Genomic DNA, 13,371 nt, shown 5'->3' with positions numbered 1-13,371 from the left:
TGTCATATACAATCTGTCACTTTCTCCTTCTCTTTTTTCCTTCCTCTGTTCTCTTCGTGCCAATTTGCCACTTTTCTTAACTGTCAGCGCTCTTATTCTCTCATAGTCTCATTTTCCACATCATGCCACCGTTCAATCAAGTCCCTGTTCCACCCTTTTCTCTACATCGCTCCTGTCGCTGGGCAGCAGGGTAGCGGTGTGTTTCTCTGTCATCCAGGGTCAGTGGGAAAATGAGCAAGTGAAATATGACAGACAGTTTGAAAGCTTTCTATTCTAGGAGCGTATCTACATTCTGATGCACTGCTCCCTCGTTTCTTGACTCTCTCAGTCAAACCAGGTGTCTTTTTGATGCCAGTCAAAATTGCATTTGATTACCTAAAATTTCTCCTGCATTTAAGTTTTTAAATCTGTGTATTAACATCATAATACCTTCCAGAACAATGTTTTAGTAGCTCTTTGCCTATAAAAACATGAGGTAATCTCTAGAAAGATTTGGCACACCAAGACCAAAAGCCAACATTATTGAGAATGTTGAAGTAAAACCTTCTCTCTAAAATGTTAAGAAATAATTGGATAGAGACTAAATCTGTGTTTGCACTCAGAGTTTTTCTATCAGAGCTACAAATGAGTCCAGCCTGGGGAGCAAGAGGAGAGTCTTAATCAATTAGCTTCTCTACACTGAGTTGCTGGCTCTCTGGGTCATAGGGCTCCAAAGAAAACATATTTCAGCTGGTTGCATTACACTTTCTTTGGAAGTGTGACCCCAGCTCCCCGTAGCTTAGAGAGACAAACATAAACACAGTCTTTGGAAGGAAGGTCTTCACCTTGGTGAACCCAGTGTTTCACTTTGTAATGGAAACCATTTTGAACAGGATCTACATCCATCCATCTATTTACTGTTCTGAAGCCAGGAAGGGACTCAGGGCCAACCAATCGCAGAGCCAATAGCACACGAATTTACACACCACAGACAATTTAGAAATGCCAGTCAGCTTAGAAAGCATGTCTTTGGAGAGGGGGATGAGACCAGAATACCCAGAGGAAAATGCAGAAACACATGAAAAATATGCAAACTTCAAGAACACAGGACAGAGATGGAAACCGAAACCCCACCCACAAACCCTGGAGGTGGTAACCACTAAGCCACCATGCCCCCCAAATTCTATATGGAAAGTGTAAAAATATTAACTTTTTTTTTTTTTTTTTTTTTTTTTTTTTTTACAAAAAATCAATAACCATTCAAAGAGCCCTCAAAGAAACACTTTAAAGAGTCTACATTTTTTTTTTTTACTACAATTGCAATATTTAGTTTATTAGTGAACACTTCATGCTTTGGATGTTGTGGAGTGATCTTCCAGATACTTCCTGATATCACTTATTCTATTTACACGTCATGCCTTCACAAGCTTTCTTGAAATTAATAAGATACGAAACTACTACAGGAAAAGCAATATTTTTGTGTGTAAGTGCTATAAATACTTCCATGTAAAAAGCTTCACTACTGTATATCTGCAGTGACATATTTGACAATGACAGCTTATCAACTGAATTAACTACTGTGAAAACAGCTGTTTTGTAGAAAATTAATCTACTCCTTCACTGTGACATTGTAGTACATAAGAGTATTTTTTGCACATTATACAGTGATACTGTACAGATGCTCCAAGCTGATATCGATATCAACATAAGGATAAGAAGAAAATTGCTTTACCAGTGTAACCAGGTGAGTTGTCCTCATCATGGTCAGAAGATGGAACGGATGTTGTTGCTCCATGTGGCTCATTCTGCACACTGTTATCTGTCAAAAAGGAAAATAAAAGGGACGTGTCATTTTTAGAGAACACAGTAGTTGCGTTGTGTGGCATAATATGTATAGCAAGGCTTCTTTCTGATTTCCCCCCTTTTTCCATACAAATTACACTGTAGAATTATACAGAGCGACTGAGGTGGCCTTGATCACAAATGAATAAATTAAGGCCACTAGTTAATACATGTAGCCCTCAAGTTAATATATTTGAGGCCAACTACCTAATGATGAATTATTACATTATGAATGTAAAATACCGAAATACAAGCTTAACATTTTTATTATTTCTAGATGCATCGCAGTGACTTTATTATCCACTATTCTGTGAGTTCAAGTTTAATTTACTAACCTAGCCGTCTCACTGATAGATAAATGCACTGTGTATACTGGGAACATTCAGAACACCAAAAAAATAAATCAATCAATAAATAGAAAAAACAAGTCGAAAAAAAATATTACATGTCACAATATGATTATTTTGGATATCATTAAATCAGGCCTAAGTATCTTTAAGTGAATGGTTTAAACAAGTGAATAAATGAATGAATGAATGAATGAATGAATGAATTTTGTGAAAAACCAGCTCAGCAACAGAGCTATTAGACATTTACTGAGTTTGAACATACAGTATTGAAGGCTTCGAGAGACAAGCAAGGAAGACTTGCCAACATGGTCAACACTGCCATCATAATAACTGTAATCAGTGCTACTATTACTTGTAAGCCAAGCTATCGGTCATTATTTATGGTTTGTGACGACCATGTAGGTTACACTCGGTTTATGCCCTTGATTTTAGTCTTTTCTATTTATTTAGGCCTCACAGGTATGTAAATCTGTATCCACTGTCATTTTATGCATGACTTAGTAGAACAATATTCTGTTGCCTTACAGGGCTTTAATATACCATTTTGGTCTGAATTTGGACAGCGGAATGCAGAAAATTATAGGTTTTGAGGCCTGTTTGTTTGATTAAATTCATTCTGATTTACTGTGTGCAATAAAGACAAGTCAAGACAGCAATCACGAGTAAGCTGTGTGTATCCATAGTGCCGATTCATAAACAAGAGGAGAAAAACTTGTGATGTTTTGACAGTTGCTCATTAAGAGTTTCATACCGCAGAGTCAAAACGAACTTCCCTGAAAATCAGTTCAGCTAAGCATAATGAAGGAAAACTGTGGAAGCATTGTAGTATGTTTCAGTTTGGAATAGATTAACTAGATAGATCAAATATGCTGCAACCTCAAAATTGTGCCTGTGCCTTAAAAACTGCAGACGTCTGTTCTCCTGTTCTCTTTACGCCAATTTGGTTAATTCTGTGGTAAAGAGGCAAAGATTCCAGACTGAACTGTGGTCAAGCTTCTAGCTAAGAACTGTACATTTGGCTACTGTTACCACTGTCACTTGTAGAGCATCCAAAGACAAGCAAAGAGAGTCAGCAGATCCATTCTTCTGTGTCATTTAATATCACAGTGAGTGGGGGAATTTTGTTGCTGTGTTAAATGAAGTGGTGCTGACAGACAGATGGTTTAGCTCCAGTGTGTAATCCTCCCCACCTGTCACCTGTCTCTTTAGTTCCTCTCTGACTCACCCTCACCTCTCGCTCTCTCAACTCTCAGAGTCAAGCATTGAGGCCTTAATAAATCATAATTTTGGACCTGTAAATGAAAGAGCAATTACTACAGAATGTTTAAAGGATCCCTGCACCTGGGTATAATATAGGTACATACTGTACACAAAGAATGTTAAAGTTTCCTTTGCTGTGCTATCTAAGGGCAACAGGAGAGGGTTTTTTTCTTCATAGCGGGGCAAGTATAATTTTTAGACTCTGAGTGTCTCAAAAATTGCTCAAAAAGGGTGGGTTCATGGGTGATAAATGAAAGGAAAAACCATTGCAGTATTTTTTTACTAAGGTGTCACCACCAAGCCACCAGAACACCTTTAATGTCCTTTATCATAGAATCTGCATATCTCTAGAGCTGTACTATAAGAATAAACATTGTTTTTCCAGGATATATCATCAGCTGGTGTGCTGAAGATGGTAGTGGAGAGCACTAATCTTATACATTACTCCAAAATCTGCCAATAGTTGTTTAACTGGCTTGATTTATTTGACTTATTTGGTGATTGTGATGGCCATGTCATATGTTTTATATGAATAAATGAATTATTTACCCATTAACTGATCCCTCGTGCCTTGTGGATGCAAGCAGGGGCATCCAAATCAGTCAGAAGAACTTAGTATTGATTTACAGTGACTCTTCCTTCTATGGGAATGTCAACAAAATGCCCCGTCTTCTTTTAATCTGTCACACATCTATAGATTTTTTCAGGGATTATGTTTTACACAAGGGCAATATCCAGTCATGGTTCTGCGCATTCATCACAGACATGTTTATTGCTTTTGTCTATACTGTTCACTGTGGGACTTGCTAAAAGAGGAGCAATGGCTGTTGGGAACATGTGATGAAGCAAGCAGGCATTCCTCCATTGACATGCTCTTTTTTTATCCATTTGGTACTTGTCACACAGTTTTGATGTTAATAATAAATGATATGGCCTGCATCCTGAATAAAAATGTAGTAAAACTCATAGTACAGAAAACGGTATGTTAATCAGATTTGAAACCACATATTTTATCTCAGTTAGAAATGTCAGACTACTGCATGTTTTTAGACTAAATTAAATATTTTCTTTCAGTATCAGATTTTTTTTGTGTCTATATTATGTCTATAAATGTACACTACAGCATATGTACACCTGATCTGACCATCAAACCCTTACGTGTTCCTTCACCAAAGTTTTAAAGCATGCAAATATATAAAATGCCCTTTTGCCCCCATGCATTTAGATTTCCCTTCACTGAAGCTGTCAGCCCCAAACATGTTCAAGCATGACAATGCATCTGTGCACAAAGTGAGCTTCATAAAGACATGGTTTGCCTAGGGTCATGTAGGGAAGATCTTAAATGTTTTTGCACTAAACACTTTTGGGATAAACCTGAACACTGACTACACTCCAGGCCTTCTCATCTTCCTCATCAATCTTGTGGAAATGATTTCTACAAAGCTGCTTTGTGAAAATCTATATTGTTCAAATAAAATTGAATTGATCCTCAAAGATGCTGTACAATCAACCTGTATACTGCTTGATCAACTGGTCTGCTGTCACATCCCATAGACAACCAAGCTTGAGTGAGGCATTAACTCTCAAATGCTCTGCTATATAAATGAGATTAATGTTAGTTGCTCTGGATAAGAGCATCTGCAAAACTTTGTAAATGTAATGATCAAATCATATACTCGCAGATTAACTTGTGTGTCTGATTATTTCATATGATGCCTGATTAACCAGTAAGCAAACTGATCATCCTTTGTGCTGTCTTGCTGTCTTTTTGTGTCGTATGCTGTATGCTCAACCCTCGTTCTCTGATAAATTCATATGCTGTCTTATTGCACTAGCACATCTCTCATAAGAGCTTAAAATTAAACCCACGGCCAGATCATTCAAAATCACATTGTAGCAAATCACTAATATCCCTGGGTTATTTGAAATGACTTCTGCACCTGATGAAAAAAAGATGATATGATATACTGTAAATGAAGGTGTTAGAGATTGCAGAATGAGAGACAGAGAGCAATGCTACAAATAAGAATATAAGTAAATATGAATCATTGATGATCTGTTGCCTTGCATTAGACATTTATTGAGTCCAAAAAGCAATTAATAATCTGTTAATAACCTATTCTGCTATCACAACAACTATAATCTCCTTATCATCTCATTACCTCAGTCTTGGGCCAAGTCATTTGAGCCTTGGGTCATTATTAAATCAGAGTTTTGCGTCAAAAATAAAAAAGCAATTAGTGGAGGATAATTAAGGGAATGTGGTTCTTGGAATTATTATAGCTGAATTATTATTATTTGCAATATTTTTCTGAACATTTGTCACATGTACTGTAAAAGTTCACAAATGCTGTCAACCAACTCTCACAGACAAATGTCGTGGTCAAGACAGTCCACTTGAAAACAGAGCTAAATCCAGAATAAAAAAAAAATCTTAGAGATAATACCAGATCAAAAATGAGATAAACAATGTCTTAGTACATCGACTGGAACCACAGCAACACTTCGCAATGAATAAACTGAACTGACTGGCCAGAGTCTGTATATATATATATATACAGTATATAGGGTGTGTGGGTGATGTGAATGCTGAGTAATCATATGATAGTGAACATGATAAGAAGTGTGCCTGCTGCTAATAAACAGACGTTGGGTCCAAGTTTAATTCATTTGAATGGTTTGGTGTTTTTCATTCTAGTCAATAATGGACAAGCAGAAACTAATAACACAGTCCGTTAGCAACCTTTAAATTGACCACAGAAATTATTCATTGAAATCCTGGATGAAAAAAATATTTCTTGCCTCTATTTTACAGTATGTATACAGATACTATATATTTATTCTCATTCTTAAAGCCATTCTGTTGTTCATTTAGTCTTTTGTTAATGTAGAATTGTTTTGTTTAATCATCAAAGGTTGGCTATTTCCTCTTAAATATGTGATACAGTTTTGAATTCAGTATTCTCAATTACTGGGCAGCTGTCCAGTTCCTGAGGCAGCAATGAAAACCCAAACCAGCACACTCCTTCCATCATGTCCTCTGAAAATGTATGATCACATGGCATGGTTCAGATGAAATGATCTTTCTAAAGATAGACTGTCAGGAATCAGAGTTCGTCTGCCATTTTAATAGATCACAGCCTGTCTTCGGTTACATTTTGGAGAAGCCTGTACAAGTGGATAAAAAGTAATTAATGCAATATTTCAAGTACACAAAATATTTCTCACAACTGTAAGTGGGTGAGACGATAATATGGAGAGAACGGTGGAGCAGGGTAAATGAGATAAGGCTGGGTAGAAGGTGAAATTTCTGCCAAACCTAGATTACATGATTATACATTTATAATCCTTTAAATTGGATACAGTGTTCTGCATGTTGACATCTAGTTATATAAAATTTCCATCATAGATAGGATTCTGTTCCCTTAATTTCCCCTGGAGTTCCTGTGAAAGGCTCCGGATCCATCGAGACGTGCATGAAGCTGTTACTGAAAGTGAGTAAGTGAGATAAAATTTGATATGAGCATCACATCCTTGTTTTCATATAAACCTGTGTCTGTGCAATATATGAAGAAAATCATTGGTTATTAGTGGAAAAGTGTTTTACACATATATTCACATATAGACAAATGTTTTACACCTGCACCATCAAGAGCATTCTGTCATGAAGCATCACAGCCTCAAGCATCAAGCAGGATAGACGAGCTCTCCAGAGGGTGGTGCAATCAGCTGAGCACACCATCCGCACTGAGTTCCCTGACCTGCAGTCTATCTACAGCGAGCAGTGCTGGACCAAGGCCAAGAAGATAATGAAGGACCTGAGCCATCCTAACAATGGACTCTTTTCTCTGTTGCTGTCAAGAAAGCGCTTCTGCTCCCTGAAGGCCAAAACAGAGGAAATGAGGAGGAGCTTCTTACCTCGGGGCATTCAGGCCCTCACCCAGGACAATATATAGAACTATTAATACATATTCATATAAATACATAGCTTGGATTTCAATGCACCACACCTACACACCCAACATTCATGTCAATACACACAGCATATCCCATATTTATAAATATTGAATATTTCTATTGTTCTCTCAGCTTGATGTTTCACAGTATTGAATTGAACACTGCATTTTCTACCACTTTATTGCAGTCTACCTTTTATTTTGTGCATCTTTATATCGATATTTTCTATTCCTAAGTAAGTGAATTTGGTTTTAGAATACAAAGTCTGTTTAATGTCTCAGTAAAAAGCACTTCACTTCATGTTGTACTGTGTAGGGTTGGGTGTGTAACCAATGACATTTGTTTTAATCTGATTTGCATAATTGACTATAAGAATGTTCTCTCAAAAAATGTTAAAATGTTAAAATGTCCATTCAAAGGTTTTGATAGAAGTTAAATAAAAAAGATCCTTGTTTTCCTTTCATTTCCAGTGTGAGAGTCTGGTGCAACCCTGAGAAAGCAACACACTCATGCCTGAGATGAGAACGCACCTCTGATGTGAACAGCACTACATTTTTCTTGCCACGTTGTCTGAATTGTTTTAGGGCTGACTAACAAGCAAAGTCTGTTAGTCTACACTTTACCAGAAGCTTAAAATGATCATATGATGTAGTTACATGGACACAGATAGCAACTAAATCATCATGAAGCAAAGATGATCTTACTCTAGTGTTTCAGTCCAATGAGATTTCTGTCCAATTAATTAAGTGCAACATTTTATAGTATAGTGAACTATGGTATAGAACAGTATAGTTTACTATTGTATAATATAGTGTGGTGTAGTGTAGTGTAGTGTAGTATAGTGTAGTGTAGTGTAGCTGGAAAGAGTACAACATAGTATAGTATAGTATAGTATAGTGTAGCATAGTATAGTATAGTGTAGCATAGTATAGTGTAGCATAGTATAGTATAGTATAGTGTAGCATAGTATAGTATAGTATAGTATAGTATAGTATAGTATAGTATAGTGTAGTATAGTATAGTATAGTATAGTATAGTATAGTATAATATAGTATAGTGTAGCATAGTATAGTATAGTATAGTGTAGCATAGTATAGTATAGTATAGTGTAGCATAGTATAGTATAGTATAGCATAGTATAGTGTAGCATAGTATACAGTAGTATATCATAGTATAGTATAGTATAGCATAGTATAGTGTAGCATAGTATAGTATAGTATAGTGTAGCATAGTATAGTATAGTGTAGCATAGTATAGTATAGTGTAGTATAGTATAGTATAGTATAGTATAGTGTAGCATAGTATAGTATAGTATAGTGTAGCATAGTATAGTATAGTATAGTGTAGTATAGTATAGTATAGTATAGTATTGTGTAGCATAGTATAGTATAGTATAGCATAGTATAGTGTAGCATAGTATAGTATAGCATAGTATACAGTAGTTTATCATAGTATAGTATGGTATAGCATAGTATAGCATAGTATAGCATAGTATAGTATAGAATAGTATAGTATAGGATAGTATAATGTAGTCTAGCATAGCATAGTATAGCATAGTATAGTATAGCATAGTATAGTGTGATGTGGTGTGATGTGGTGTAGTATAGAATAGCATAGTATAGTTTAGTATAGAATAGCATAGCATAGTATAGCATAGTATAGTGTGATGTGATGTGGTGTGGTGTGGTATAGTATAGTATAGTGTAGTATAGTATAGCATAGCATAGCATAACAGTGTGATATGGTGTGGCGTGGTATAGTATATTATAATATAGTGTAGTGTAGTATAGTATATAATAGTATACTGTAGTGTAGTGTAGTGTAGTGAATTGTAGTGTAGTGTAGTGTAGTGTAGTGAATTGTAGTGTAGTATGGTGTAGTTAGTTTATTATAATATAGTGCTGTTCCCAGATCAGTCAGTTCTCTGACACTTCTTTTTGTATTGTTTGATCTGAACTGTCAGTGACTATTAAGAACAACTTTCTCAACAATTTAATACGGGTTTCAGTTTTAACCAGAAATACATGGATTGATCTAGTTGGCTCTACTGTGTCCACCAGCAGGAGATCTACACTAGCACATGGCATGACCACCATCTCATTCTACAACAGATTGGACTGCAAACTGACTGATTCTGGCAAATCTGTAACAGGAGTGACATTTGACTGACAGCACCTGTTGATATTCTGAGTGACAGATGATTGATGAACCACTAGTGAGGACATTAAAAATAACACAATGTAAGAATCTGATGCTTGTGACCTTCTCAAAGCTCAGCATGCTCAAATGCTATTTGTTCCAGCCTTTTTTGTGAATAAGGAAGATATCAACTTTCCTGGCACAACAAAGCTAAACCACTCTATTTCCAAAGGCCACAGTGTGTCTGGAGTTCTGAAATCAGGTAATCACAGGTTTCAAAAGAACAGGGAGCAGGTCAGACCATCAACAATCATAACTCAACTGAACTCACCTGCCCTATGATTAATGCATAACAGATAGGAAACTGTTGTGTGCTGACGTGGATGCTATAAATCAAAATAAATCATGTGTCATGGTGTTAATGTATTTGATACTCCAGTGGAGGACTCTCAAATTGTCGTGCCTTCAGCTCTTGTCTATCAGAGTGTCTATCAGAGGCTCTGCGAGACGCTTCGAATGTTTCCACTAACTAAAAACTGCATTTTTGATCAAAAAAGACATCAGTCCATTCTAACTTTAGGTATTTTTAGGTGTCTTGAGGACAAATGCTGACTGTATAAATACTAGATTATATTTTCGCATCTATCTGTTACTCTGATGCATGTCAACAGCATTTAAAGAATATGTGAAAAGATTGTCATATACCTTATGAACAGAATGCACATCTATGTCTTATTAGATGATTCCATCATTTGGTTTTGCCATTTGTTTCCCCACCTATGTGACTTTCACGAATATGTAAATAAAGTAAAAGAAATTCAACTAAAGTTTCCCTAACAACAACCTATGTGCATGTGATGATTGTTTATATCTCTGTAGTATTTTGCGAGTCCGCCCAACATTTCTACAGTATATTTAACCCTGAAAAATGATCAATAAAATAATGATTTTTTTAACATGTAAATCCATTTAACATGCTTGAAGCATGTGATTCATTGAGTCATCCCTATTGCAACTACTGTATTCATACCGTTTCTTTGACATATTTGCAGAGTGAAGCAACTGATCTGTTTAATTCAGTTCATTTGACTTGTATAGCACTTTTAGCAATGGATGGATTTCAACAAGGCAGCTTCACAAAATAATATAAATTCAGGATAAATTCAAGTATAAAATGCATGAATGTATTTCTAATGAGCAAGCCAGCAGCAAGGGTGGTAAGAAAAATCTCCTCCAGAAGGGAATCTCATCCTCATCTAGGTGATGGACAGTGTGGTTACTATATGAGGAAAAAGTGCAATTACATAACTTGGAGATTTATTCAAGTTAAAACTGTTATAATTATCAACATGTCCCTGAGCAAATGCATTACCTATCATGATTTGGTAAAGTGTCAGATTTTATCAGGCTATTTGAAGTCTGTAAACTGCCTGTAAACTGACCAGTGGTAATGTTCAGCTTAGATTTGCAAACAGAACGGAGAGATACAACCAGATGTTTCCTCCTGCAAAATTTACCATCACACTTCATCTGTTTCACATGACGCAAAACCACAGACTTGCTGTCTCCACTGCTCCATCTGACACACACAAGAAGATGTGTATAAGACAGAGAAAAAAGATACACAAAGAGAGAGAGAGAGAGAGAGAGAGAGAGAGAGAGAGAGAGAGAGAGAGATGGGATATATATAGAATATCCCATTCCATATTCCATTCATATATATGAATGGAAATATATGTGTAAAGTGGATAAAATAATAATGTATTTTTTTTTTATCACTGATGTAATTATACAGCATTTAGATAACAATACTGACCATTGTGCAGTGCCGAGAACGACCGTCTTTGTCTACGAGTTCTTCCAGAAGCAGTATATTAACAGATAAAGAATAGTTATGTTCAGTGTGAACTCTCAGCAAAACATAATTTAGAGAAATCTGCACCTGCGGTGGATATAATTACATTTATTTCAACAGTTGTTCTAGCTTTGCACTCCATAATCAACAGAGATCAAACAACTAGAATTTTTACAAATATGCTGATTTAGGAGGCACATTTTCTAGTAAACCGATGGCTCACAGTGAAGGTTTAAGCTTTTCCTCAGGCCACATTTTCCACATACTGCCTTAACCTCAGACATGCCACTTCCTCTGTGGGTTTCTGTTCTGTGAGAGGAATATTCCCAGACACACGCACGCACACACACACACACACACACACACACACACACACACACAGACGTAAGCCAACATTTTCTAGATTTCTTTCTACATACCACTTAGCTGATATTTTTCAGCCATCTTCAGCTGTCATCAGTTAAGCTGCTTGTCATATTAAGTTTCTTCAACCCAAAGATCGAACCGCTCTGGTTATTTAATCGCTTTGGCCTTTAGAACTTTCAGCTTCCATTTCTCTCCATTTCTACATCCAAAATTCTTCTCAAAAGCATGCACACAGCAATTTTTGGACATATTCATGTAATGAAAATTAAGTTATATGCTTAAAAATGGAATCCAGTATTTCCCAGAATTCACATATTCCTGGTTCAGTACAGATAGATTAATTCATTTAATTGTTTATTTTATTTTAATTGGTTATTTGACAGTTCTTTTTCAATAACCACAAATGCTTTGTCTTAGCTGTTGCTTTGTCTTCACAGGCAATTCGAACGTTAAGGGTATTACAGGTAGGAACATCACAGAAAGGTCAGTTTGTTCCAGTGGACCATTAAAACATAGTCTATTCTCCACAAGCTCACCATCAAAGCCTGCCTGAATCCTGAGATTTCATTAAACATTCTTCAATTTCATTTAAAATGAGAATTCCTGCTACATAGTTAGCACCATTTACACCATGATAACATATTTGAAGAACATTTTTTAGAAATGTAATTTTTTTAAACTTTGCATTAAAATTTTTCATAGTAAAATAAAGTGGAAAATATTCACACGCTATAATATTTCACAGAAACTAGATTCTTAAAAGCTGTCGTGTTTTAAGAACACCACAAGAGGGCAGTAGAGTCTCATATTACATCCTGGTGGACCTCTTTAAATGTTCAGGCATGTAACACAGAGAAATAACAACCACTGGACAGTAATAACAGAGATGATCCTCATTCAGAAGTGAGTCTCTGCACATTCTATATAAGACTACAAACATTTAAATACATACATATATCCCTATAATACCACCAGAGTCATAGTGTTGCAAACACCAGGCTGTATATATTTCAATGTGAAGCAATCTGGCCATTACTTTTAGTGTATATGAATGAATAATAGTGCATATACAGGATGTATTCCAAATAAATACAGCTAGAGCCAAAAGCACTACTGTTTCCTGCACAAACACAATCTATCCAGAGCAACAGATTTGTCCATACATGTAGAAACCATACATGTAATGCTTGTGAAGTTTACTGCTTCTCCAATACATTTGGTAAATGAATAGTGCATGCAGAATTGTCTATTCTTTTCAAGGGAAAGTAGCTAATGCATGCTCAAAAAGTCACTGGTAGTCGACCGAAGTCATATTTTACCAACTGGATAAAGAATCAAATATAAGATTTATCAGAATAGAAAATTACTTATTTAGAAACTAATAAACCAAAGTCAAGCCAAAGATTTTCATATTCACAAAATGCTTTCAAGAATGCAGACAAAATAAAGCAGGAATAGCAAATAGTATAGAAACATTCATTAAGGAAAATGTTACATCTGGAATCACTTGATTAGTTTTAAAATGGCCAAGAAGAGGTTTTAAAAGGAAGAACAAAGAAACAATGGTTATCAGTGATAGTTCATTTGGAAGCATGGTGATAAACGATTAGTCACTGGGAACCC

General features: G+C 35.8%; 1 protein-coding gene across 3 annotated transcripts in view; it reads right to left on the bottom strand.

Annotated features, from left to right (window-relative positions):
* Positions 1-13,371, bottom strand: part of LOC132862999 (roundabout homolog 1-like) — a 178,996-nt gene that overhangs the window by 139,600 nt on the left and 26,025 nt on the right. For all 3 annotated transcript variants that reach the window (XM_060895472.1, XM_060895471.1, XM_060895473.1), the window contains exon 2: positions 1,712-1,798. In XM_060895472.1, the coding sequence (XP_060751455.1) occupies positions 1,712-1,798 (87 nt within the window). The remainder of the gene's footprint in view (positions 1-1,711; positions 1,799-13,371) is intronic.

This window comes from Tachysurus vachellii, chromosome 20 (genome assembly GCF_030014155.1).
Source record: "Tachysurus vachellii isolate PV-2020 chromosome 20, HZAU_Pvac_v1, whole genome shotgun sequence".
Lineage (NCBI taxonomy): Eukaryota > Metazoa > Chordata > Actinopteri > Siluriformes > Bagridae > Tachysurus > Tachysurus vachellii.
Note: the sequence above shows the minus strand (reverse complement) of the source record. Positions and strands in the feature narration are given on the sequence as shown.